The sequence below is a fragment of the Danio rerio genome, chromosome 3, assembly GCF_049306965.1.
Source record: "Danio rerio strain Tuebingen ecotype United States chromosome 3, GRCz12tu, whole genome shotgun sequence".
Taxonomy (NCBI): Eukaryota; Metazoa; Chordata; class Actinopteri; order Cypriniformes; family Danionidae; genus Danio; species Danio rerio.
This window is the reverse complement of record NC_133178.1, coordinates 29,912,864-29,939,987: the sequence shown is the minus strand read 5'-3', so window position 1 is coordinate 29,939,987 and position 27,124 is coordinate 29,912,864. Positions and strand designations below refer to the sequence as shown.

The following is a 27,124-nucleotide window of genomic DNA, read 5'->3' as shown; positions in this document are numbered from 1 at the left end:
ATTATTCTCTCCAAAGTCCAAAGAAAAATGAACTATTGTTTGTTTGTTGTTGTTTATTATTATTATCTTGTGCTGTATAAAATAGTTACTGAGCAGCAGTAAATAACACTAACTAATAAGGGGTTTTCATTTGATTTTCTAAACAAGTAGTATTTTGAAATTAATGTACGCATAATAATGTATGCATGATAACTGTGAAACCGGGATGATTTTCTAGATTATAATTGTACAACCAAAATCTATAATCGTTGCATCTCTATTGGCATTGTACATTAGCTATACTTTAACACCCTTAGAATCTAAATTTGAAACATCTGATCTCATATTAAATGTTTGTGTTTCTTGATTGCAGGTTTTGAATCGTGTTTTGGCTTGCGTCACCACAGCCAAGCAGGTGTTCTTCTCTGAGGCGGTGCTGACAGCAGGAAATGAGTGTGTGTGTGTTCTGCTGGTGAGCATAGACTTGGGCGGCCAGCTGATTGATGCTGTAATCTCATACGGCCTAGACCAGCTGAACTGCTGCCAGAACTGCGGACCCGAATACAGCCTGTCTGTTCTCACCCTGCTCACACTGGTAAAAGTTGACTCTAATCAAGGAACAGTTCTTCCAAAAATGAAAAAAATTGCCCTATAATTTACTCGCACTCGATCTCTCCTTGGTGTATATGGCTTTCATCTTTCAGAGAAACGCAGTCTGAGTAGTTATCCTGGCCCTTTCAAGTAGAGGCCATTTTTTAAAGCTCCAAAAAGCATTTGAATATGTCATAAAACAACCCATATGATGTTTGTTTGTCGTAGGAATTTCAAAATTTTAAATTGTATGCTCAAATGACTTTCATTGGCTTTTAAATGCATGTTCTCTGAATTGATGAATGAAGGATGACATGAGACATTCATTGCAAACATGTAAACTGACGATGACCTAATGGGCTAAATTAGAGTCCATTGTGGGGTGATTTTCATTTTTGGCTGAACTTATTGCTATTATAGAACTATTATAATCTAATAATTGACAGACCAATTAGTTAAATTTTTCAGTGGACGATCTTTGATATTAAACATTTTTTTTTACTAATTTGATTTTGATTGTAGGTTGTTGACCAAATAAACACCAAACTTCCGGCTTCTTTTGTGGAAAAGTTGTTGGCCCCAAAATCTCATCTTTTGGAGCTGCGCTTTCACAGAGAGAGAGAGGTACTATCAGTATTCTCAGCAGTAACATGCGCAAGATGTCCAGCAGCATCAAGCTAATGCGTTTTAAATGTGTTTGTGTAACAGGTGATGGCGGCAGCACATGGAGTGTATCATGCTGTGCTAAGCCTGAAGAACATCCCTATCTTGGAGGCGGCATATAAACTGGTCTTGGGCGAGATGGGCTGTGCACTGAACAGTTTGCTGAGCCCTCTGGGTTTGCCTGATGCCTGTCCTCACATCCAACATCCTGCTTTCAGCCAGCTGAACTTTAGCCCAGAGAGAGCTGAGTTTGTCCTCATCTTTAACCTCAGTGCTCTCACCACCATTGGCAACACCAAGAACTCCCTCATCGGGGTCAGCATTAATTCATACCCTGAAATTTTGTTAGTCTGTAATTTTAACATCTTACTTATCAGTTCTGTGAAAAGGGTTCTTTTATGCTAGGAAAATGTATGTAAACGAGGAAAAATAGCACTGAAACTCATCTGTCGTGTGTGTGTGTGTGTGTGTGTTACAGATGTGGGCTCTGTCTCCTACTGTGTTTGCCCTGCTCAGTCAGAATCTGGTTATTGTTCATTCTGATTTGGCAGTTCATCATCCTGCTGTCCAGTATGCAGTGCTCTACACTCTCTACTCTCACTGCACCAGGTAACAAACCAATGGTTTCATCTAAATAATGCATTCTGAAAAATCTGTTTTTCAGGGCATGAGAAGTCATGTGTGTTTGCATGCTAATTTATATTATGTACTTATACTTTACTCTTCAAATGATTGACGTCGGTAAGATTTTAATAATTAAAAAAAAAATTTAAAAGGATTTATTAACAATTGTAGGGCTGCTCTGATTTGAATTGTATTGCTTAGAACATAACTGTGCCTCTTGCGATCTCTTCTCTTGCTTAATCACACTCTTCCTCTGCTTATAAACTCCTAAATAAACACCTGCGATCGCTTCATGAGATTGACCAGATTGGCGAGTACCGATTGAGTCATGAAATGTGATAATCGCCTGATACCAATCTCCAGCCGATCGATCGGAGCATTCCTAAAAATAGTTTTCAATATCAAAATTTCCAATTTCTTACCTAAGTGGTTCCAAAACATTTGTTTTTTTCTTCTGTTGAACACAAAAGATATTCTGAAGAGAGTTGATAGCCCGTGTTCTCTGACATCTATATCAGGGAAAAAAACTGACATTTTGTGTACTCAGTCAATTTTAAATGTTCTTCAAAATACCTACTTTTGTCATGCATTGAAGAAATATAACAACAGGTTTGGAACAACTCTGTGATTAAATGACAATTATAATTTTATGTTGAGCTATTCTTTAAATTGTTCAAATTTTAAATTATTTATCATAAATCAATCTGATGTATTATGGTTTCCACATCTTATTTCTACATTTCAAATAATAAATATTTTTTGAGCATAAAATCAGCATATCAGAATGATTTCTGAATGACTTTGACTCTGAGGATTGAAAAATATCTTTGCCATCACAGAAATAAACGAATGTTTAATGTATTGAAATGAAAAATGAAACAGTAATACTCTTTTAAAAAAGAATGTAGTATTAGTATAGTAATATCAAATTCTATTAATTTCACATTATTAAATTTATTATTGTTCCTGACAAAAAACTACCTTTGCAGTCAACAAGCAAAACATTAACTATAATTTTCAATGGTGTTATGCATTTATTGTTTCATGAATGACCCTTAATGTACTCATAAAAACAAACATGAATTAGTAATCACAAAGTTGTTGGTTAAGAACTAGGACTGTGTGATTTGGGGAAAAATATCTTAATTGCGATTGATTAATTATTTACTTTGTTTTTTGAATTATTTACTTTTCTGGAAGATTCTGTGTTTGTGAGTTTATTTGCGATTTTTAATTTAAGTCAAGTCTCAGGTCAATAGTCTGTAAGCTGTAGCAACAATTCTGCAACAGCTCTTAAAAATAACCTTTTTTTGTTCGGTGTCTGTGACTTTGAAACCAAAAAATTCCCATATTACAGACACTATTATCCCAATTGTTCGCGCTTTCCTGTGTTTAAAAAAAAAATAATTTTTGTGAGCGTTCCGTGTCGTTCGGTTGCGCCAATCTTATTGTGCAGAACAAAAGTATGCCCACTCGATTGGCTAGTAAGACTATCACACATTGATAACAGTTATGCATTTGCTCTGGGTGGGGAAAATTAAATAATACAAATATATTTCATATCGCAGCCTCTTGCAATTTACCTAATCGCAACGCTTCAAATTATGATTCGAGTTCGGTTAATCGCACTGCCTCATTAAGAACTGTGAGAAATTAATTCAGAACAGCAAAGTATTTAGCAAGTGGCAGTGTGCTTTCATGAATTATTCAGTTTTATGCAATTGTGCCATAAATTATGATTGAATTTGTTTTTTTTTTTCAAGCGTGCGTAAAACTGTCAAAGGACACTTTGTCATTTGCCTCTCACATGAGCTTGAATTACGCCTCACTCAGTCCCGGCGTGATGACTGATAGACAGCTGCCTTTCTCTTTCTCTCTATTTCTCCCAAGACATGATCACTTCATCTCCAGCAGCCTGAGCTCCTCGTCCCCATCCCTTTTCGACGGTGCTGTCATCAGCACAGTTACCACGGCAACCAAAAGGCATTTCAGCACGCTCCTTAATTTGCTGGGTATGCTGCTCAGCAAGGATCATCTCAACCCTGAGGCGAGGTACAGCGCTCACACTGTCTGTCTGTAATGAGGTCTGTTGTGAAGAATTAATCTGAACCACTGGCGCTTTCACATGCTCTAATCACTTATACAGTGTAATTACACCTTTCTTTTGAATTGTCTTAATTATCTGCATATGGCAGTAGTTCAGTTATTTAAGCATTGAAAGAAAATGACTATAACAAAGTGATAAGAATATTAAAAAATACCCTCAGGTCATAAAAGATGAAGGTTTTTCTTTTGATTTAGCAGAACATTAAGGAAGATTTTTATCTGAAACCATGGTCATAGATGATCAAGTCAATGTTTGCCTTTCTTTTTTTATGTTAGTGTGTGCTAGAAATCCAACACTGTTTACAATATTATTATCCTTAATACTGGTTTCTAACCACGTTTGATGCCATTTGAGAGCTGCTTGATGCATTTAATATAATAAAACCTGTTTATTGTCACAGATATGATAAACTGATGTTTTTCTATTTGTACTTTCAGGTTTATTGATATTTTTTTAATGATGCCATGATGCCAGACTTCTCTGTTTGTTTTATTTGTTTTGATTTGCATTATATATTATTTATTGTGATAGGCGGCTGTTACTCACCTGGTCATTGGAAGTAGCTCTGATGATGAAGAAATCTGAAACTTACGCTCCTCTCTTCTCGCTCCCATCCTTCCTCAAATTCTGCAAAGGGTTACTGGCAAATTGTGAGTTCATACCTATAACTAATTTAGATACTAGAAGGCAGAGCTGTGTTATGAATGCTAAATAATGCTCCACCTCACTAGGGGGTTAAGCAAATAATAGCTTGTCGTAATAATAAACTGGCACCCAAGGGAATGAACTAAAATATGTGTTGTCTTTCCTCTGTTCAGCCTTGAATGAGGACACCACCATATGTCTGCAGGCATGTAACAGTCTACAGGTGCTGTCATCTTCCTTGACTATGGAGCTTCTCCAGAGGTAATCACACACATTCTCTGCTTGTTATATACCATCTCCCTGCAGATACAGTCATTAGAGTTGCAGCTTTTCCTCCTGCTCTTGTGGGTGGGGGTAAGAAAAAAAAAAACGCACAATGATCAGCACTGGTCTTCTCTCTGTGCAGGTGTGTGGACGTGTGCCGAGTTCAGCTGGTTCACTCAGCAGTCCGAGTCCGGCAGGCCTTTGGGAAATTGCTGAGATCTGTTCCCATGCACGTCGCACTGAGGTTTGCCAGACTCCTCTTCATCTGTCTTAAATCTGCACAATAGAAATCAAGGGGGTGGAGAAATACAACCTACTTTGTGGTTCTACCTCTGGCTGTAGTTGATATGATGGTAATTGTCGGCTTGTCTCCCAGCAGCGCCCATAGTCACTCTGAGATTAAGGAGATTTCTCTGGCCATCCGCCGACACATGAGCAAAGTGCCTAGCAACACATTCCACCCACAGGACTTCTCTGACCTTATTGGGTTTATTCTGTACGGAACGGTCCATCGTGGGGGGTGAGTAGGCGGCCCGTTGACAGCGTACTGTCATTCATTTTAGAGATTTCATTCATTTATTTTCACCTTGCCTATGGAATGCATTTAAATTTTGTTAATGGACACAATTAAAACATGTGCCATAGATGATTTGTAGCTACAAAAAGGGCTTTTCTAAATTGATTAATGGATATTCAATGTTTTACATGATGTAGGAAGGAGCCCTGGTTGGAGCGTCTGTATCACAGCTGTCAGCGGCTGGAGAAGAAAGACTCTGCTATGGTGCCTCGTGCCCTGCTGAAGACTGAGGCAGTGCTGTGGCAGTGGGCGGTGTGGGAAGCTGCTCAGTTTACTGTTCTCTCAAAGCTCCGTACACCTCTGGGAAGAGCCCAGGATACCTTCCAGACTATAGAGGGTTAGTGAGTTGGCAGTTTAGGAATTTGTTTAACCAATCTAAAGACAATTTTATTAAAGAAATAGTTTACCTCACTGATGTGATGCTGTTGACTGATCTTCCATTCGGTGTCTGTATGACTTTTTTGTGATTCTTACTGTTGATTTGATACATTTTTAAGTATTTCGATGAAACGTCATAAGTTAGTTTCACATATGCAGTTGTGCCCTTTATATATGTCAGAGTTGTGCTGTTTTTTTTTTTTTTTGAAGCATTGTGACTGTAGGAAATTATGTGTAAATTATTGGAAATTTCTGCATTATCTGAAAGCTGAATAAAAGTACTTTCCATTAATTTATACATTGTTGGTATAGTAAAATTGTTGGCCAAAATTGTAGATACTATGATTATCTGGAATCTGTGGTTTAAAAATAATTAAATATTGAGAAAAAAACTCTTAAAGTTGTTGAAATAAAGTTCTTACCAAGGCAGTTTACAAATATCAAAACTCAATTTTTTGATTGGTACTGTTGGAAATGTACGAAGTGTCTTCATGTAACTTGATCTTTACTTGCTGTTCTAATAATGGAAAAAATATACCAATAAAAAAGACAAGTCACAAATGTCTTCAATGGATTCTTGTGGAATAGTCATACTGATCTTAAACTTGTGAATGATGCTATGTCATCATGTTTATGAATCAACGCATTGTCCTTGTTAATGTAGGTATGATCCGTAGTCTGGCAGCTCACAGTCTGAACACAGAGCAGGAGCTGAGTCAGTGGAGCGGAGGAGAGAGTGATGAGGGTCACCACACCAACCAGCTCCGACTGGCTCTTCTCCTGCAGTTCCTGGAGAACCTGGAGAAACTCATGTACAACGCCTATGAAGGCTGTGCCAGTGCTCTCACTGCACCACCAAAGGTCTGTCTTCCATATACACAGATAGCCCTGATGTTAAAACTCTGGAGAACTTACTTGATCCTTTCCAGAACTATGTAGATTTCAGGTTTTCTTCTTCAGCTTTGTTTAATTTTAATTCCTTTTTAATTCATTCAGGGCATTAGAACCTTTTTCTACACAAACAGACAGACATGCCAGGACTGGCTAACCAGAATTCGTTTGGCCCTAATGAGGGTTGGCCTTCTCTCCGGTCAGCCAGCGGTCACAGTCCGTCATGGCTTTGACCTGCTGACTGAGATTAAAAACAGCAGTACACAGGTAAGACCTGAACCAGCTCTTATGATCATATATTTTTGTCACTGGCTGTAACCAATTTGCAAGATGCTTGTTTCATGTTTCTTGTTTACCACTTTACCCTGAAGGGTCCAGAAATGGAGGTTCCAGTGACCATGCTGGTGGAGGCATTGTGCGAGTTGAGATGCCCAGAGGCTATTCAAGGTCTGGCAGCATGGAGTCTTGCCAACACTGGCAAAAGCATGGGCTGGCTGAGCTCTGTGGCACTGCAGGCTGAGGGAAAGTAAGTGTTTTCGTGTTCTGAAAGTAATTAACACAGTTTACACCATGCATGTTTGTCTAGTCGCTCTGTTCTTATAAAATGTTGATCTTTCGTCTTTCCCAAGGTTTGAGAAGGCAGCGTTAGAGTACCAAGAGCAGCTTTGTGCTGTCACAGGGATGGACTGCTCCATTAAAGTCTTTGATCGCTCACTTTTGAAACTCACTGGCACCAACACCTCCAGTCCAAAACATACCAGCAGCGGTGAGGAGTTTATACATAATAAATGTGTTGTGTTGTGGTTTAAATTGAACTGTTGTGCGTCTCAAAGCAACTGATTGCAATACATTACTGATTGAGTCTGCTTTTTAAGCAAATTATCTGAAAGAGTCTGAACTATTGATTATTTTGGTACCAACTTATTTACTAAATGAATCGTTCATTGAACAGTTAGATTGTTAACTTATTTTGAACCTTTTGAACTTCCATGGTTAAAATCAATAAGAAGAGTTAACTTTAGTTTCATATTATTGCAATTAAGTTTGATTAAATATAAGAATTTCGCACAAAAACTTTGCAAAAATTTATGAACTTAAAAATAAAATTTTGTAAATCCACAAATAGAAATAGAAAACCTCCAAAAACACTGTGTAATTTTTCTACATTTAATTGTAAGCCCAAGTATCTGATTGAATCATGATATTCCATAGTTTTCCCATCTATATTTTTCATTATCAGTGATCGGATGTTGACACTTTTTTTTTTGTTTTGTTTTTTTTTTTTGTTTTTTCAATTTATTTACTGTAAAAACCTGCTTTTTTTCGATTTTTACTTTTAATAGGAGAGGGAAGAAAAACTGTATTGCTGAAATCCAGCGAGTGTTCTCCAGAGGTTCTGAACTTTCTGGCTAATAAGGCCTGTGAGTGTTATGTGGCCCTGAGCGATTGGGAGTCTGTGCAAGAATGGCAGGCCAGCATGATGAATCTCAAAAAGAACAGCAGCAGTTCCAGTGTCAACCTCAAGACAGACTTCAACTACATCAGGTGTGTAGCAGCAGAACAGGTGACTCTGGCTGAACTTCTCCTGGCTGTAGGTATGCAGATTTATCACTGAAATAAGTGTATGTGTTTTGATCTGTCTGTCCTTCAGAGCTATGAGCAGGTTTGAGGAGGGAGATTTTACAGAATGCCGTGCCCAGCTAGAGTTGCTCCCTGGGGATGATTATGGCCTTCTCAACTCTACAACTAAGGACAAGATTGGTATGATCACAGCCTGTACTGTACAAAGTCACAGAAAAATGGCAAATAGTAGGAAGTATTTTCATAGGTCATTAAATAAATAGCTTTCCAAAAACTGAAAATTCTGACATTTACTCACCCTTTACTTGTTTTGAGTTTTTGTTGAACAGAAAAAGGAAACTTGTAACCATAGTAACATGAAATCATCAACTTTTTCATTTTAAATTGATCAGATTTCATTATGATCTGCTAACTCATTTGTTGATTTTTATTGTGTTGGCAGACCTTAAGAGGCTTCTTCCTGCTGTGTTGAGTCCAGACCCATCAGAGCTCCAGAAGGCCATTGAGGTGCAGCTCCTCAGAAGTGCTGTGGGAGCCATCAGTGCGACCAATCATGAGCAGGACCAGAAAGTGGCATCATCAGAGTAAGTTAATGTTTTCTTCAGTCAGTTTGATAGGTATTGAGTGTTTATAAATGACGAGTGTTTTTGATTTTTCGTCTTTAGCACCCTGGTTAAATATCTGAAGCAGACGGGTCGCATCTGTCTGGGCCCCCTGCGCCTTTCCACTCTCACCCTGTCAGATTCCCTGCCCACCCTTAGCACTCTACAGCTGCACTGTGCCAACTCTTTAGAGAACTCTCTTTGCAACCAACATCCTGAGGTTTGAGCCAACAAATCAACCCCATGGATAAACACATTTACTAAAATCTTGCGGTTTATTTGTTGTAAATGCCTGTTTTTTTTTTGTTTTACTTCCAATAGGACTGCCTTATTCCGCTCTTCAGTGAAGCTTTGACCACCTGCAAGCAGCAGGATGTTCAACCATGGCTGCATGCTCTCCGATACACTACTTTTCAGCGGGAATTCTTCCAAAAACTTAAAGGTAAGGAGACCGTCTCTTGGTGATGGGTGGTGATGTGATGTCAACACTAATAACTCTTTAATCGTTCCTCCAGGTTCATCTTCTCCAGTTGATTCTCATCTGATGGAGCTTTGTCTGACTGCTGTAAAATTTGCTCGTAAACAAGGGAATATTGCTCTGGCCACACGCCTGCTGAGTCTATGCAGCAAGCCAGCTATGAGCGACACTGAAGGTCAGGACCTGGTTCAAAGCTTCAGGCAGCTGTCTCTAGAAGGCACTGTTGGGGAAAAGTGGGGACCAGAGCTGGAGATCGAGAAGGCTAAAGTTCTGTTCGCTGCTGGTAAGTTTTTTTTTTTTTTTTTTTTTTTTTTTTTTTTTTTGGGTCACAGCAGGTTTGGGACCAATGAAATTAAATGGATTTGTTGTTAGGGATGTCAAAATGAATTGTTTCTTCGGTGCAATGCAGATGTGGACAATTTGGTATCGGTTCAGTAATAATCATAACCGGTTATTGTGTACTGACGTCATTTATCTCATATGCGCTATATTGCGGTAACTAACTTACTATGGAGTGGAAAGCCAGCACGAGTAATTAAAACACAGAAACTGCACAATTCACTGAATGAGTGTTTGCTGGACAGTCTTTCACAGACAATGAAGTTTCAGCAGGAACCCCTATTTCACTGCGATTGAGAAAATGAAAGTAAACTTAATTTCTGTCACTCTCTCTCACTGTGGACATTTGACCTGCTGGTGGGAGGTAACTTTTCCTCTCCTCTCGGCTGTTACTTGTAGATCCAGACACGAACGCATGTCTGCAGAGCGAGTTTTCTCCTCCATGTCTATCATGGATAAGCTGTGATTGCAACTGCCGTTTATCAGTGTCACTCATCGGTGAAAAGCACCAGAGTGTTAGAGCCAATTGCAGGCCTTTCTGTTGAGCGCATGACCAATCATAGTGGTCTAAGAACTCGCTCGCCAAGTGCTTTTAAAGCGAGAGGGATATTTACATTTGTTCATTTGCTGTAAATGCTTATGTTGTTCTATGCATGTACTTGAGTTTTTAAAGGTACAGTTCATATATCTGACAGCTTGTTTTAAAGGACAAAATTGTATTAAAATAAAATATAAATCTATTTATAAATTGTAATACAAGAATTTTTTCTTGTAATAGGTTGCAGCTGGAAGGGCATTCGCTGCGTAAAACATATGCTGGATAAGTTGCAGTTCACTCCGCTATGGCAACCTTAGATTATTAAAGGGACTAAGCTGAAAAGAAAATTAATGAATGAATGCAAGAATTGTTTTGCTGTGAAGTAAAATAAAAAATTTAGTATGGAAAGCATCGGTAATTCACTGTAATGTACCGAGATATCGAATTAAACCATATCAATGGCTCTTTTTTTTTTTTTTTCTCAATTTTTATAAAAAAAATTTATTGGATAAGATTTATAGTTTTGGTTTATTCACCCTAAGTTCTGTGACATGACTGGTTTCTGAATAGCAAGAAAATAACCCTTTTTTCAAAACATGAAATGAGATTGTTTACACAAGATGATGCCATATCAGACGCACAAAACTCAAAGGAGAAGAACTCCCAAAAAATCAATAATGCAACAAAAAAAAATTAATTAAGCATACTTGTTGAAGGCCCTACTTTTTAATCTTATGCGGCAACAGTTTTTATCTAGAGAGACATTAAATAAAATATTTTTGTGTTGTGGTCTGAATCTCAGCAATTCCTTATGTCGTCTTTCAGGTCAGTCTGTGTCTGCTATGGAGATGTTGAGCTCCTGTGCACTGTCATACTGTCACTCTGGGAAGTGCGAACTTGCGGCCTGTCGCTCGGTGCTCACTCTGTGCAAATGGCTTTTGGCTGACTGGAAAGATCTGACTCCCCAGCTGAAGATGGTGGTGAAGAAGAACTCTGGGTCTACCAGCCTCTCAACTCTCTCCAAAAACATCTCTGGCTTGTTGGAGCTGCCGCTGGAAGATCAGGGAATGCCACACATTACAACAGAGACTACAGGTATAACAGACCTTAAAAATGTGCAATATGTTAGGCCAGTTCATTAAATCATGTTTTTGGTATCATGAAGGGACCAGTATGACCGCATATAGCAGCTCATTTCATACTGTCACATGTTGTGTAGAATTGCATTTGATAATGAAGGATTGTTTGCCTACAGTTAGCGTTGGTGTCGGGGAGCCAGACTTTGTCCTTGGGCAACTTTACCAGCTCTCAACTACTCAGGCTCCTGAAGTGGCCAAATCTTGGGCTGCTCTTGCCAGCTGGGCCTACAGATGGGGCAGGAAGGTTGTGGACAATGCCAGGTATTTTAAACTGCAAGAAGTGTTAATGCAAGTAAAAAAAAAAATATTGTGCTCATACTGATGGATTTCCTTTTTTATTCTGTATGTTAATAGTCAAGGAGAAGGGGTTCCTCTGCTCCTCGGAGAGAAGAAAGAAATAGAGGAGTTGCTCCCAGCAGGCACCAGCGATGAGGACAAGGAAACCATTTTTGGCATTTTGGGTCAAGCCATGTGTCGCCCAGCAGGAATTCAGGTTATGAAGTTCACAGTTTTTATATACAGTCGCTATGAGACTAGATTACAGGTTTTTATACTGGAGGTAAAGTAAACACTTTTGAACCATGGAAATGTAATACTGTAAACCAGATTGTTTTTTTTTAAAGCAAACTATTAGTATCATTTAGATTTCTTTATAATATAATTCTAGTATATAATAATATATAATATAATTCTAGTATAATGAATGTTTTGCTCAATTTAATTTAGCCTTGTTAAGTGAATTTTTTTTTTTTTTGCTGGTATAGCTATTTAACATTTTTAAATTAGGCAATTTTCTCGTAGATCTTTGCCGTAAGCCTAATTCTAATGTTTTATTTCTGGTGTGTGCAACATGGGGCACAAATTTGAATATTTTTTCAATTTATTTAAAGTAGAGTCAGTTAGTAAATGAAATAAATTACTACAATTTTGAAAATTGACATGACCAAGTTCTAAATACAAGATCAAGATATACAAGAATCAGTCACTCAAGACTTATCCACACATATTAATCGGAAGGAGAAGAGAAACCTATTTTGGACTCTTGTAAGAATTTTTTGAGGATTTTAATCGAATCTATGTTTTTATATTATATTAGATAATTTTATTTAATAAATATTCTAAGGGAAATGTTTAAGACGGTGTCTTCTGGAAATTGAATACCAATGAATTTTGATTGGTATTGTTGGTACCTGTTCAATCATTCATTTTCTTTTCAGCGTCTGTTGAATGTTTGCAAACGCGTGTTTGCTATGATTGTAAATTATGTTTGGAATATGTATTATCAGTTACCATGAGTATAGCCAATGGTGCTAATATGGCATTATAACCTAAATGCCTACATATCTTTATAGATCACAACTAAACAACAATTGTGGACCAAACAGGTTTGGTACAGTGTGTTCATGTGTCATTGTGCTATTGTAGGATGAGGATATGGCTCTGCAGAATGAAGAAGATGATGAGGACGACATGGTAGATGTAATTGGCCGACAGCTGTTGGGTGCCTGTCCCTGGCTTTCAGATGTAGAGGACACTGTGACCGATGGACTCATTGGGGTGTGGAGGAGAGTGGTTGATCGGATCTTCAGCCTCTACCGGGTCTCCTGCAGGGCTTACTTCACTTTCCTCAAACTCAATGCTGGACAGGTCAGTGGTTACCTCATTGAATAATTATTCAACAGATTTCTAAACTATAAATCGATCATGAATTTATTGATGCTTCAATTATTAGGTGCCTATAGATGAAGATGATCCCAAGCTGCTCCTGAACAACCAGAACAGCAAGCAGAGCAGCGATGATGTCATTGTCATGGCAACCCTCCGTCTGCTGCGCTTGTTGGTGAAGCACGCAGGAGAGTTGAGGGAAGGTCTGGAGCACGGTTTGGCATCCACACCTACTGCTCCCTGGAGAGGTAAGAACATTGATATTCATAAGGGTTATAAGCACTTTCCTTTGTGGACATTGTAAACATTATTTACGTCAGTATTCAATGGAATTATTGTATACATGTTTTTCTTTCTCCAGGTATTATCCCTCAGTTATTCTCCAGACTTAATCACCCTGAAGCCTACATCCGCCAGAGCATCTGCAGTCTGCTGTGTAGAGTGGCCCAAGATTCCCCACACCTTATCCTTTATCCTGCCATTGTCGGATCAATCTCTCTTGGTGGAGAGGCTCAGACGGCAGGTATGTATCGCTGGCAAGGCTTAGAACATGTCACCAAAGCATTTTTGCCCAATCAAAAAAAATAAAATTTCAGAAAATTCTGAATTTGGGTTGCTTTTTTAAAGACATTGAGAGACTGAATTGAACTGATTACCTTGTAGATCTATGCATTTTATTAATCTCTTTTAATGTGTTTTTTGTTTTATTTTCTTATTGGGATAACTTTTTTCCTGGCATGTCATTCCATAAAAATGTGAACTTCTGTTCTGCTGTTTAGTCATTATTCACAGGGTTCCCACGTGTCATGGAGTTATTAAAGGTATATTCCAGACATTGAAATTCAGGAAATGAAAAACAATTAGGCCAAGTTGTTTAGCAAAGTCATTTTTATTTATTATTTTAAATTTTACATTCAATTTATCAAAATCAATTTTCTCTGCCTTTTGTCCTCCCACTTGTCAACCAGCAATCACTTAAGTCAAATGCAGTCATCAGGCTGTACCTGTTAAATTACTACATTGTAGGGTTGTCGCAATACCAATTCATGTTACGATACTATACCAGCTGAAGTATCAAGTACCAGGTAGTATTTTGATTACTGTAATTCATAACTCAAATCCATGAAGCAAAGAAAATTGTCAGAAAAACAATATTTTGTTCAAATACAACCGACTTGATTTGAATTAATGGTTCCCTTATTATTGAAAAAAGTATTTGCACGTCACTTCACCTAAAATGTTTATTTAGTAGATAACTGACCAACATAAAATACATTCAAATAAAGATAGTATACCAAATGAAACTTGTTACAAAAAGAGCATTTTTTTTCCAACCACATTAGACTTCATGATGTAGTCAAAAATTGTTTCAGTGTTTTCTTTATCTATTGTTGTTTTTGTTCAGTCATATTAGGTAAGAATAGAGATTGTTGCAATTGTTCTTGCTACTAAATCATATTGACAGGAGCAAAAATGAACTGATTCAGATTCGAACTGAAGCGTCAGAAAACGTGCAATATGCCACCATAAAAGGTGTGAATTCTACAGTTTGCAACCTTAAAGGCCTCCACAGACTATTCAAATAAAGTAGTCTATTGTTGCACAAACTTGTGAGCATTTTAGTGACTTTTCCACATGTAACATTATATATTTTAGATAGACCATTAATGACGATACTACAGTTTACAAACTACAGTGGCACCGCCAGTATTTTAGAGCCATAGTATCACGATACTTCCTTTATACTTGTAAATGTGCCACCCTACTACATTGTTTGGGGTCTGCTCAGTGCTTTGCACAACAGCTTCCTCTTTTTGTTCATTTTTCACTTTATTTAGCAATGTGGAGGTAAGCTCATTACTTTGAAGGTGTTAGAATTTTTAAGATTAATTGGCCTATGGTTAAATGACTAGGGAAAACAAATGTCAGTAAACAGTCAAACTGCTTGTGCTTCAAACCAATGTGTTCATCGCAGTGCATTAAAATTAATTGGAATCAATCTGGATCTATTAAGTCTTATTGAGTCAGGAAGTATTTAATCTCAATCCATCTCTTTCTTAAAAAATGCTGCATATGTGATGGAAATGCAGTTTGTTAGTCAGTCAAATTATTGTGAAGTCAGGGAATTTGACACTGCTTGGAGTAGGAATGGTTGGTCAGTGTGATGTGTGTTTTGCTCCTCTTTCGTTTGATTGGCTGACAGGAGCTGCATTTTAAGCCTGTAATGTGCCAAACTCAAATCAATGAGCTTGAGAAGAAAGCAAACGTTTTATCACCTTGCACTTCACTTTCTTTTCCTTGCTTTCATGTCTTCTTTCTTTTTCTTCACTGTTTTGTCAAGCAGAACAGTCGATTAGATCGATCTCTCTCTGTTTCTCTCACTGACTCTGCAATGCTGATTCAGTAGACAATTGAAGAACAGGAGCTGGCAGCAGAATTAAACTCTTTGGTGGACACTACTTCCAATCAGCTCTTATTTTAGGGTTTGTATAAAATTTAGCCTCTTGAATTGTGTTTTATTTCTCCCCCAGGTAATAAGCTGCCATCGTCCCTGCCAACCCTGCTGGGGAACATGCAGGGAGAGGGTCTTTGTGGAGGTGAGAGCGAGACAGGCAGTGGGCCGACCTCTCAGGAGAGCAGCCGCGGGGAAGAGATGGTGATGTATTCCAGCGAGGATCAAGCCATGATGCAGGACTGCTACAGCAAGATAGTAGACAAGCTTTCCTCTGCCAACCCTACCATGGTGCTGCAGGTATTGCAGAAATGACTTCACTGTCCTTTATACAAGGCATCTTGTTAAAGGAAATTGTCTAAGTTCTGTTGGTTCTTGTGTGTGCAGGTGCAGATGTTGGTGGGCGAGTTGAGGAGGGTCACACTGCTCTGGGACGAGCTCTGGCTGGGGGTCTTACAGCAGCAGCACATGCACGTCCTGCGCAGGATTCAACAGCTGGAGGACGAGGTGAAGAGAGTTCAGAACAACAACACTCTGCGCAAGTGAGTCACAACCCTGGAATTTGATATAGAACAATTTAGCGAGCGTGATTCATTTAAAAATGATTTAAATTCCCTTTCACTTTTTGCTGTCTTGTGATTGCGGTGGCTTAGGGATGAGAAGGTGGCTATTATGAGAGAGAAGCACTCTGCTCTGATGAAGCCTGTGGTTTTTGCGCTGGATCATGTGCGCAGCATTACGGCTGCTCCAGCAGAGACGCCTCACGAGGAATGGTTTCAGGAGACATATGGAGATGCCATCCACAATGCCCTAGAGAGACTGAGGAGCCCTCTAAATCCAGCCAATCCTGCCAGCAGCTGGGTGCCCTTTAAACAGGTTAGGACAGTGGTGTGCATAACAGCAAAACTGTTGTTTGTGTAGGCTTGCCAGTTTTATGTCTGTCAAATTCGTAACAGCTTTTTCTTCATAAATGTAAATAAGTGTTTATTTTTAGAGTGCCATTTCCTATCCTTTTAACATGGTTTATTTTGGGTTCTGCAGATTAATCCACAGAATTTCTACTAAATATGTTGTATACTGTAAACTTGCATACATACTTTTTTGGTCATATACATAATACCTGTTCATTTCCCTCATTTAAGTATTTTTCCGATCCCATAACTCTAGTTAGTTGTTTGGAAAATATGAACAATTGTTTCAATATATGGTCAACATTAGGGCTACACAATATATCGTTGAGCATTGATATCGCAATGTCTGTATCCACATTAGTCACATCGCAGGATTAGATTGTTTATTAAAGATTAATATATAAATACATAATTAAATATTATTATTAAGGATGCTCGGATCGATTGGCCAAAGATTGGTACCGGCTAATAATCACATTTTATGACTTGATCGGTACTCTTCAGTCTGGCCGATCTCGTAAACTGATCGCAAGTGTTTTTTACAGGTTCACATGCTCCTGGCAGTGCTACAAAATGTGAGGAGATAAATGATGCATAGGGGCGTGAGCGATTGCTTTGCTCCCAACATAGCAGCTAAAATATAGGACTATACAGGCTGCGATCGCTGTTTATACAGTTTATTGGCGTGGCTTGCTTGAGTGATGCTCTCTTTGTTGCAACCATTGTATATCGGTGTTTTGAGCTGTTGTGACACGAGCGAATCACCAGATCGCCCTTATCTAGTGTCTCATCCAACCATATGACCTTTGCCAGAAGCTATGCGAGTCTCCCATATTCATATCGGCTCCGCGAGGCTTGCAAATCATGGTGATGAGAGTGGATGTTAAACAAGAGAACAGATTGCGAGAGGCACATCGATGTTCTCACCAAGCATAACCATTGTTGGGTTAAATGAATAGAGCAGTAAAAATATCCCAAGTACAAATCCCCCTCTCTCATAATGTTACTAAATTGTATTGTCAATAGTTTTTATTATCATTTTTTTTATCTGTTATTTTATGTAAAGCTGCTTCTGACCATGACATGTCCACACTAAATGGTTATAAAATACATGTTTAAAAGATTTAATGCAACAATCTTTATTTATTCTCTTAGGCCGAGTTCAGACTGCATGATTTTCAAAGTAGTTGTGTCACAGATGTTTTCACACTGCATGACTATCTGGGCTTGCGTTCTTTTGGTGCTTTGTTTACACTGCAAGATGGATCTGTGACAGGGAGTTTCACACTGCATGACTTAACAATAAGAAGAATCGCTCTGTCCAAATCTCACAACCAAAAACGCGTAGTATATGTTTTGTTATTAACTAAATAATGAGAAAGAAGCCTTTAATAGGGTAGAAAATGTACATATTTGCTAACCTGGGTTTGAGGGGAATTAGCAATTTCTCCTTAACTTTTTTTATTTTTTTGACCTAGTTGTGATATTGCTCAGATGACATGTCAAACAGACGCTAGTGCTCCTGCCAAATTTCTGCTAGTTTTTCCTCCATTTCTTAGGTCCAAATAAACTGAAAATGAGCGCTTTTACCTTCTCCCCCAACCTCCTGCTGGCCTGCAGGTACACACGCTAGTGAATGCTGCTCTCTGTAGGTGATCGCTGATGTTATTTTCTGTCATTTCACACGGCATGATTTGAATCGCCGACAGCTCCAGATATTTAGCACGCCAAATATCTGACGGGCATCGGCGACTCATCTGCAATTCTCTCAGATCGCTTCATTGATAGTTCACATTGTGAGGTTGTCACTCAAATGCACGAGCACCGATTGCCTGTGATTTTCAGGCATTTGTCGGCGAACTCAAAATCTGGGTTAAAATCATGCAGTCTGAACTCGGCATTAGGTAAAGAAAGATCTCCACTTAAGTTTCGTACTTCAAGCTTTATAATGCACAATGCACATTTTCACTTTAAGCATTTGAATCGGTACTCTGTATTGGCCGATCATCATGACAAGGACTCCGTATCGGTTGCAAAAATCTTATACGGTGCATCCCTAATTATTGTTTTTAAACTATTTATACAATGATGACCTGATTTATTTAACTTTTATCTTTTTCTGTTGTATTTAAATGCTTGTAATTTATAATGATTTATGCAAAAGCACCACATGGAAAAATACTTGATCATCCCAATCTATTTAATAAATGAAATCTTTTCAAATAGAGCTGTTCAATTCATCTGGGGAAGTTATATTCATATCACAATGTATATCACAGAAAAACAGAATATCTCACTGTCAGATTTTTTCAATATCATTCAGCTCTAGTGGATTCATTCATTCTCTATATACATTCTCTGTGAAATTGTTTTAATTTTTTACTTCAAATGTCACTTTCATAATGCTGGAATTGCTCATGAGTGTTCTGATGGCATGATGAAGTGCTGATATGCAAGCTCTGGCTTTCATGTTTTGTAATTCTAACTCGTCCTGACACAGATCATGCTGAGTTTACAGCAGAGGGCACAGAAACGAGCCAGTTACCTTCTGCGTCTGGATGAGATCAGCCCACGTCTGACTGCTATGGCTAACACCGAGATGGCTCTGCCGGGAGAGGTGTCTGCTACAGATGCAGTCACCATCCAGAGTGTGGGCAACACCATCACCATTCTGCCAACTAAAACCAAACCCAAGAAGCTCTACTTTTTGGGATCGGATGGGAGAAACTATCCTTATCTGTTCAAAGGTATGAACAAGTTTTAAACATGGTGAAGCACATCCCCCTCATCTCAATCCAAACACAAAAAAGAAAACCTCTATTTGGAGTTCATTCCACCTAAATTTCTTTAAGGGATAGTTCTGCAATCATTTACTCACCCTTCTCCTGTTCAAACATATTTGAGTTTTTCTAATTTAACACAAGATATTTTAAAAACTGCCGATTGCTTGGACCCAATGAGAACTATAATATTTTTCCCTACAATGGAGGTCAATGGATCCCTTTAACCAGCATTTCTTAATCTCATCTTTTGTGTTCTAACCAAAGAAAGCAACTCCTAAATGTTTAAAACTACATGAGGAAGAGTGAATAATGAGATTATTTTCTTTTTTGGGTAAACTATCCCTTTGACACATCATAAGATGATTGATTGAAATAACAATAATATGAACATTTGATCATTTTAATTTTTGGGTTAACTATCTCTTTTAATACATGCCATGTATTCCTGTGTTGTAGGATTGGAGGATCTGCATTTGGATGAGAGGATCATGCAGTTCTTGTCTATCGTCAACACCATGTTCACTAAAGTGAATCAGCAGGAGAGCCCGAGGTTTCAAGCCCGTCATTATTCTGTCACACCTCTGGGTACCAGATCTGGCCTCATCCAGTGGGTGGATGGAGCCACTCCACTGTTTGGCCTGTACAAACGTTGGCAGCAGCGTGAAGCTGTGGTCCAAGCCCAGAAGGTGAGACTGAGAATTAACACTCAGCGCTTGTACTTGACTGTCTTTTATAAATATTTATGCTTAAAGATAATTGCAACCAAATGTATTCTGTTCTTGAATTTAGGCACAGGACTCCTTCCAGCAGCCTCAGAATCTTCCCATGGTCCCACGGCCCAGTGAGCTTTACTACAGTAAAATCAGTCCTGCCTTAAAGGCTGTCGGTCTCAGTTTGGATGTGTCACGTCGTGATTGGCCGTTAAGTGTTATGAGAGATGTTCTAAGAGAGCTGATGGAAGCCACGCCCCCTAACCTCTTGGCAAAGGAGCTCTGGTGTTCCTGCACCACTCCTAGTGAGTGGTGGAGCGTCACTCAGGTAAGAGGAACCACTGCTCATGTTCTAGTCATGCTTGACACATTGTAATTCAAAATACATTATGCTTTAATTAACCCACTCATGATATGTTTAGACTTACGCCAGATCCACCGCTGTGATGTCAATGGTGGGATACATTATTGGCTTGGGGGATCGTCACCTTGACAACGTGCTGATTGACATGACGACTGGCGAGGTGGTGCACATTGACTATAACGTCTGTTTTGAGAAGGGTGAGTGCTTTTTCACTTGAAAGCAAATCTAAGCAGTTTATTGGCATGGATGATTCATAACTTGATTAATCTGACAGGAAAAAGCTTGAGAGTGCCTGAGAAAGTTCCTTTTCGCATGACCCACAACATCGAGACTGCTCTGGGGGTCACAGGAGTTGAGGGAATCTTTAGACTGTCCTGTGAACAGGTGAGAGTGTGTGAATTTTTCAATTTTGATTGTCTAATTTTTGAAAGCCCATACATGATTTCAATGGTGTTTTTGTCTTTTTCAGGTGGTCCAGATAATGCGGCGTGGGAGAGAGACCCTCTTGACTCTTCTAGAGGCCTTTGTCTATGACCCATTGGTGGACTGGACAGCAGGCGGTGAGGTGGGCTTTGCAGGTGCTGTGTATGGAGGAGGTGGTCAGCAGGCTGAGAACAAGCAGAGCAAGAGAGAGATGGAGAGAGACATCACACGTAGCCTTTTCTCCTCCCGTGTGGCTGAAATTAAGGTGAGAATTTTGTCTGAATAATAGCAAAATATATCAGTTGCAGTTATTAATGATGCTTTCAGCTAATTTGAAAAGTAATTAATTTCTTAAATATTAAAGGCTGTGCAATTTGGGGAAGATATCTAACTGCGTTTTTTTTTCTCTCTCTATTTTTCTCTAAACAGATATTGCGATTTCGACTTGTGATTTAATGTTGTAGTCAAGTTTCAGCTTCAATATTCTTTATCACAGTTTTTACTGCTAAAATGTGAGTGTTAGTTAAAAAAAAGAAACTGAAAAGATATTAACTACAACTTTTTTTCAAATTTGTTTATAAATATTCAGAAATGAAACACTATTTTTTCTCTAGATTAAACAGTAGTGAGTTATGGCATTAGTTATATCCTGGTGCCTTCGTCATGTTTTTTTTATAAGGTGTAACAGCTGCAAACATAAATTGTACTTTGCTGTTGCTTGCTACTAGATTGAGTGTCACTGGCACTGACTTTGACTTTTTAGCAACACACCCTCATATAGCTTTTGTGGTGCTATTTTTAGGTGCTGGTTGCATTTCCTCATGCAGAGGCAACATTTCTGCGACAGCTCTTACAAATTATCGATTTTTGTTTGATGTCTGATTTTGAAACCAAAATATTCCCATATTACAGATGTCCTGTTTTTCTTTGATTATTAATTTCTCTATTAATGCTTCTGAAGTGGCAGACACCATCGTCCTACGTGTCTGCACTTTCCTTTTTGTTTTTATTGTGGGCGTTCCACAAAGTTTGGTTGTGCAATTCTGATTGAAAGTGTGCTCGCTCAATTGGCTATAAGACTGTCACACAAAGATGGCAGTCACACATTTGCTTTGAGTGGGGGAAATTATATAGTATCTATATAATATATATTTCATATCACAACCTCTGGCGATTTGGCTAATCACAATGTTTCAAATCGGGGTTGTTATAAGATTTTTTTTTTTTCATCGAACAGCCCTATTGTCCATCACCAAACTGTCCCAGGATTAAATATCAGGTTGTGGTCAGTTTGCGAATTATACATGAACTATTCACGTGGTCAAATTATTATTTTTTTTATCTAATACATATGCATGCCCCGGTAAACCAAATTCATATATTTAATTCAGTCATATTTCCCAGAGATGGGTGGCGGCTTGAAGGGCATCCGCTGCGTACAAAAACTAGCTGGATAAGTTGGCGGTTTATTCCGCTGTGGTGACCCCGGATTAATAAAGGGACTAGGCCGACGAGAAAATGAATGAATGAATGAATAATTCAGTCATATCTCATTTACATATCAAACTTTTTTTCAGTGATCGGATATTTTTAATGATTTTATTCTGGTCTATTGGCTAATTCAACTATTTTTGAAAAAGCAAATTTCGCAGAACTTTGAAGTGTTTGTATTTCTGCACCAATGAATGGATAATGAAAGATCTCAAGATATACACTAAGATTAATATGACTTTACATTTTGGTTAAACTGTCTGTATAACACTTACAGAGTCCATTGATAGCCTAGATCTGCCTGTTTCAGATCACCAATTGAATATTTATTCATAAATATTTATGTATGCGTTTATGTCTTTTGACATTCTTCAGAGGGGATGAACCATTTTTTCGGGTCAGCGAACCACTCTGTAATTACACCCTGGTTATAACTATTTATGGACCATTTAGTATAATCAGCTTACTACTTAATAAATTTATATATGATTCTCAATACATTTTAACAAGACATCAAAACATTTTTTAAAGCGATCTGTTTCTTTCCAAAATATAAACAAATTTTCGTGCAAATGAACTTCCCGATTCATTTGAAAAAAAAAAAATATTTTGACATGACCCTGCATAGCTTGACTAACTTACACATTTCTTTCCATATCTTAGGTGAACTGGTTCAAAAACCGTGATGAAATGACTGGAGTGTTGCCACAGCTGGAGGAGGCAGTGGATGAGTACCTCAACCTGCAGGAGCAGCTCACACAAGTGGAGAAGGTGCAGGGCAAGCTGTTGGAGGAGTTGGAGTTCCTGGAGGGAGCAGACACCAGAGCAGACCATCCCATCCACTCCCTGGAGCACAGGTCAGCAGATGAGCAGCTCCTCACCCTTATAGCTTCGTCATTAAACAGTAGTGTAGATTTTGATGGGACTGATCCTTTTTAAATCATTCATATCTTTCACAGATACTCAGAACACACGCAGCTGCAGTCCAGACAGAGAACTGTGCAGGATGCCATTCAAGGGAAGTTGTCAGATCTGGATCAATGGATCTCTCAGTATCAAGCTGCCTTTGCCAGTTTAGAAGCCACACAGCTTGCCAGCCTCCTCCAGGAGATCAGTAGCCCTATTGATTTGGGTACAGGAATATTTCTGACTTCTTTTATGAAATGTTCAATTTGTATTTGAGATGTAGTTGGTATATTTGTAAACTTCCAATCATGTGTGTTTGTGAACCTGCAGGTCCGCCCAGTTATGTACCAGCAACGTCGTTCTTGCAGAATGCAGGTCAGGCACATCTGATCAGCCAGTGTGAAGCGCTGGAGGCTGAAGTGAGTGCTCTGTTACAGCAGAGGCGCTCTCAGCTGCGAGGTTGTCTTGAGCACCTGCACAGTTATGCCACCGTGGCCCTGCTGTACCCACGTGCCGTGCTGCACAGACACAGAGCTCACACATGGAAACAGTGGATGGAGGAGCTGGTGTGTGACATGACGGTCGATCACTGCCAGACTATTTATCACCAGTAAGTCCAGCTAATATTTGTGTGTTCATTTTAATATCGATTAATACACATGCTGGATACTTGTTGACTGTTTTTCTTAGTACTTGGTAATTGCTCAGCTTATTGAGCAATTTAAGAATGAGTTATTTTCATTTTAATTAGCTCACTTTTTTCTTTTTCTTAAGTTTGGGATTGGTAAGACTTTTTTTATTGGCAGATTAGTCACATGATCCTTTGCAGATTGACTTAGTATTAAAAAATAGAATCTAAAATTGAAAAAAGGGGGTAATTAGTGTTAAAATTCTGTTAGTATTGCAGTAGAAATTGTCTGTAGGTTTTTCCTTTATTTTTATTCTAATAACAGCTGTTGCTAAAGGAGCATTACTTATCAATATTGAAAGTTATGATTCTTATTTTTGGAAACTTTGAACATTGTTGTTTGACTTGTATATTTGCTTTTTTGGCATTTGAGTATTTAAATTGATCAGAAAATACAGTAATGATAGCAAATGTTTGTATTTTCTTTGCTGGAAAAAAAAGCGTAAATTCTATATTTGCAGAAAAATGTAATGATCCTAAATCTTTGTGCATTTTGTTTCTCAAATTTGTCAATTTTATTTTACTTATTTTTTAAAATGAGGATCACAAAGGCTTTCTTTGACTTCTCTATGACCTACTACTAATCAAATATATTTATAAACGCATTATTTTTTTAGATACGAAATGCAGTTTGCACCCCAGCCCCCACCTGCCACGTGTCAGTTCCTCTCCAGCATCGAGATGGCGCTGCAGCACCATGCAGCAGAAACCAACACTCGTCTGCTGCGGCAGGTGGAGCGTCTGAAGGCAGAGGGCGCCAGTGTACCCGTGTGTGAGGAGCAGCTGCAGGAGATCGAGCGCTGCATCAAAGTCTTCCTGCACGAGGACGCTGAGCTTGGCTCCTTCAGCCTGGCTGGCATCATCGTCTCTGCCCTCTGTTCTCTCACCAGGTCTGAGTCTTTGATTATAAAAAAAACTAAAAATAAATAAAAGTATTTTGAAACCTCAATTGTTTCTTGTATAGCCTACGGAGTCAGGAGATTATGAAGGCTTCAGTGTTTGTTTGCTCTTCAGGCGTAATTTGGTGATGGAGGGAGCTGCGGCCAGTGCTGGCGAGCAGCTGGTGGAGCTGACGTCTCGTGATGGAGCCTGGTTCCTAGAGGAGCTCTGCAGCATGAGTGGAAACATTACATGTCTTGTGCAGCTGTTGCAGCAGTGCCAGCTTCTGTCACATGACCTGGACATCCCTAGTCCTGCAGAAACTTCGCAAGTTGTCTACCTGACCAATGGTGTTTACACCTGTCTTCAGGTAATGATTTGTTTTTAAGTTGCCGTTAAAAGGGGTGCTGGGATTGATTTGACTCCCTATTGTGATAAATCAGTGAAATGGCTTCTTAAACAAAAACTGTTCAAACTCAGGTCTACTGTCCTGGAGAGTCTTCTCTGTGGTAGTTTCTGATATTTCCATAAGATCTTTATTAGCTGGTACAGGTGTGTTTAAAATAGAGTTGTTAAATATTATAATATTGGACATCACTGCAAAAGTGAGATATTATAAAACGTTATTTTATTTACTTTTTATTTAAAAATTATTTGTGCCAGATATAAATAGTACATTTATGTTGCAAGGAACATCATTCTTAAACAATTGTTACCACCCTTGATGGAAATATGTCTAAGATTTTGAATAATTATTGAGAGAAACAAAAGAATAAACTAATGGTAAAGGTTGCAAGAGAAACATAGAACAACAAATTTAGCACAACAAAAGATTTATTGCTCCCACAAACCATACATTTACAATTTGTACAAACAATAATAATAAATTTAAATAACCAAGACAAACGGCAGGGGAAACTGAAAGTTACGCTAGAAAATCAAAGAAAGAAATATACCAAAAAATATCCCCATAATCTCCTCCCAATCCTCTAAATAAGAAAATAAAAATATGAAAAGACACAGTCTTCAGCACAGATGTGCCCTGAACTTACTCTAGCTAAAAAACAAAAATACAAATTAGCGAACTTCGCTAAACTACTTTGAACATCAATAATCCTGAGAGCAAGGTATGCATGTCGTGACTTACTATGCTGTTCCAGGTCTCTCTTGTCTGCAAGTCATCACAAGTTTTGAATGGAGCTATAGCAGGCTAAAATGTGCAAGACCAAGACATCTGTCTTGAACTCAGATATTTCAAACAATAGAACTTTAACAACAGATCGTTCCAACGCATCTCACTCAAAGTCAGCAATAGTATCAAGCTCAAACATACGGGCACCACAAAACAGACAACACGCTAAAATGTCAAACAACAGCAGCTGATCTCTTCCCGTTGCTGCTTCCGGTTTAATGATCTCTGCTCTGATCATGATTGGCAGAGAGAATATGCATCATCACAGGGTGATTGATTGGCAGTCTTCTCGGCCAGTAGTGTTTCGAATGTTGGTGGTTCCTAAATGTGAAAGTGACAGGTCAGGGAGAAAAAGAGCAAGAACATACACGCTCAAAATTCAGTGTACAGTTCGTATACAACGATAAATAAACAAATGTTCTATTATAAAATAAGAATTGTCAGTTTGTCTGTCTCAATGATTTGTGACCTTCGTATTATTTATTTTTTGACTTTTTTCTATGAATATTTGTAGGAGCTGAACACAAACTTCCGTCAGATCATCTTCCCAGAGGCTCTGCGCTGCATGCTGAAAGGTGAAAACACTTTAGAGACCATGTTAGCAGAGCTGGATGCGCTTATCGATCAGTGTGCAGATGGGGTTTCACTGCAGGGGCTTGGAGAGATTTTGATGGCACACATTCGGAACGCCTCCATGGGTCTGGAAGAGGATCCAGATGACCACTATCTGGACGTTACCAGGTAATATAGGAAATATAAATATTTTTCTTGGAAGTGCTTTGGCTCTTTTACTTTTTTCAAATTTAACAGTATTTTATTGGTGTGTTGTTGTGTCAGGGTTTTGCGAGCCCAGTACTCTGAGCTGATTCAGCCCCGCAGCATGGAGAGCTCAGTGCAGGAAACGCCAAAGATGAGCGCTGGTCAGATGTTGCTGGTAGCTTTTGATGGCATGTTTGCCCAGTTGGAGACAGCTTTTGGACTTCTCATTGACAAGGTAAAAATATATATAAATAGCTAAAAGGATGACTCTAAATAATGCAAATAAACCCCAAGTGACTCCAAATGACTCCAAATAAACCCCAAGTGATTTGAACTTATGTAATTGTCAGAACAGCCCATTAAATGCCATAAAATAATCACATTTCTTGCTTGTTTAAATTACAGTAGTGCCATTACAGTAGTAATACATTTTTTTTATTTTTATATTATCAAATTATTTTACAAAGTAATGTATGCTATATATTATACTATATAATATTTACTA

The 27,124-nt window shown here is 38.5% G+C and overlaps 1 protein-coding gene across 3 annotated transcripts in view; it reads left to right on the top strand.

Moving 5' to 3' along the window:
- smg1 (SMG1 nonsense mediated mRNA decay associated PI3K related kinase) overlaps positions 1-27,124 on the top strand; it is a 40,412-nt gene that overhangs the window by 6,934 nt on the left and 6,354 nt on the right. Inside the window, exons 11-52 of one of the 3 annotated variants that reach the window (NM_001080044.2) lie at positions 353-574; positions 1,093-1,194; positions 1,279-1,548; positions 1,712-1,842; positions 3,748-3,909; positions 4,496-4,614; positions 4,783-4,870; positions 5,016-5,117; positions 5,253-5,393; positions 5,588-5,787; positions 6,493-6,689; positions 6,825-6,986; positions 7,091-7,245; positions 7,349-7,485; positions 8,063-8,266; positions 8,373-8,480; positions 8,743-8,884; positions 8,966-9,122; positions 9,224-9,344; positions 9,418-9,663; positions 11,083-11,352; positions 11,513-11,657; positions 11,751-11,889; positions 12,822-13,043; positions 13,129-13,309; positions 13,423-13,584; positions 15,593-15,813; positions 15,901-16,055; positions 16,167-16,389; positions 18,925-19,171; positions 19,664-19,893; positions 19,997-20,245; positions 20,340-20,478; positions 20,556-20,665; positions 20,751-20,969; positions 22,859-23,052; positions 23,155-23,327; positions 23,432-23,711; positions 24,407-24,679; positions 24,804-25,038; positions 26,375-26,601; positions 26,698-26,854. In NM_001080044.2, the coding sequence (NP_001073513.2) occupies positions 353-574; positions 1,093-1,194; positions 1,279-1,548; positions 1,712-1,842; positions 3,748-3,909; positions 4,496-4,614; positions 4,783-4,870; positions 5,016-5,117; positions 5,253-5,393; positions 5,588-5,787; positions 6,493-6,689; positions 6,825-6,986; positions 7,091-7,245; positions 7,349-7,485; positions 8,063-8,266; positions 8,373-8,480; positions 8,743-8,884; positions 8,966-9,122; positions 9,224-9,344; positions 9,418-9,663; positions 11,083-11,352; positions 11,513-11,657; positions 11,751-11,889; positions 12,822-13,043; positions 13,129-13,309; positions 13,423-13,584; positions 15,593-15,813; positions 15,901-16,055; positions 16,167-16,389; positions 18,925-19,171; positions 19,664-19,893; positions 19,997-20,245; positions 20,340-20,478; positions 20,556-20,665; positions 20,751-20,969; positions 22,859-23,052; positions 23,155-23,327; positions 23,432-23,711; positions 24,407-24,679; positions 24,804-25,038; positions 26,375-26,601; positions 26,698-26,854 (7,617 nt within the window). Of the gene's footprint in view, positions 1-352; positions 575-1,092; positions 1,195-1,278; positions 1,549-1,711; positions 1,843-3,747; positions 3,910-4,495; positions 4,615-4,782; positions 4,871-5,015; positions 5,118-5,249; positions 5,394-5,587; positions 5,788-6,492; positions 6,690-6,824; positions 6,987-7,090; positions 7,246-7,348; positions 7,486-8,062; positions 8,267-8,370; positions 8,481-8,742; positions 8,885-8,965; positions 9,123-9,223; positions 9,345-9,417; positions 9,664-11,082; positions 11,353-11,512; positions 11,658-11,750; positions 11,890-12,821; positions 13,044-13,128; positions 13,310-13,422; positions 13,585-15,592; positions 15,814-15,900; positions 16,056-16,166; positions 16,390-18,924; positions 19,172-19,663; positions 19,894-19,996; positions 20,246-20,339; positions 20,479-20,555; positions 20,666-20,750; positions 20,970-22,858; positions 23,053-23,154; positions 23,328-23,431; positions 23,712-24,406; positions 24,680-24,803; positions 25,039-26,374; positions 26,602-26,697; positions 26,855-27,124 lie in introns of all 3 variants that reach the window. The other 2 variants (XM_073943126.1, XM_009299453.5) reach the window with 2 other exon arrangements.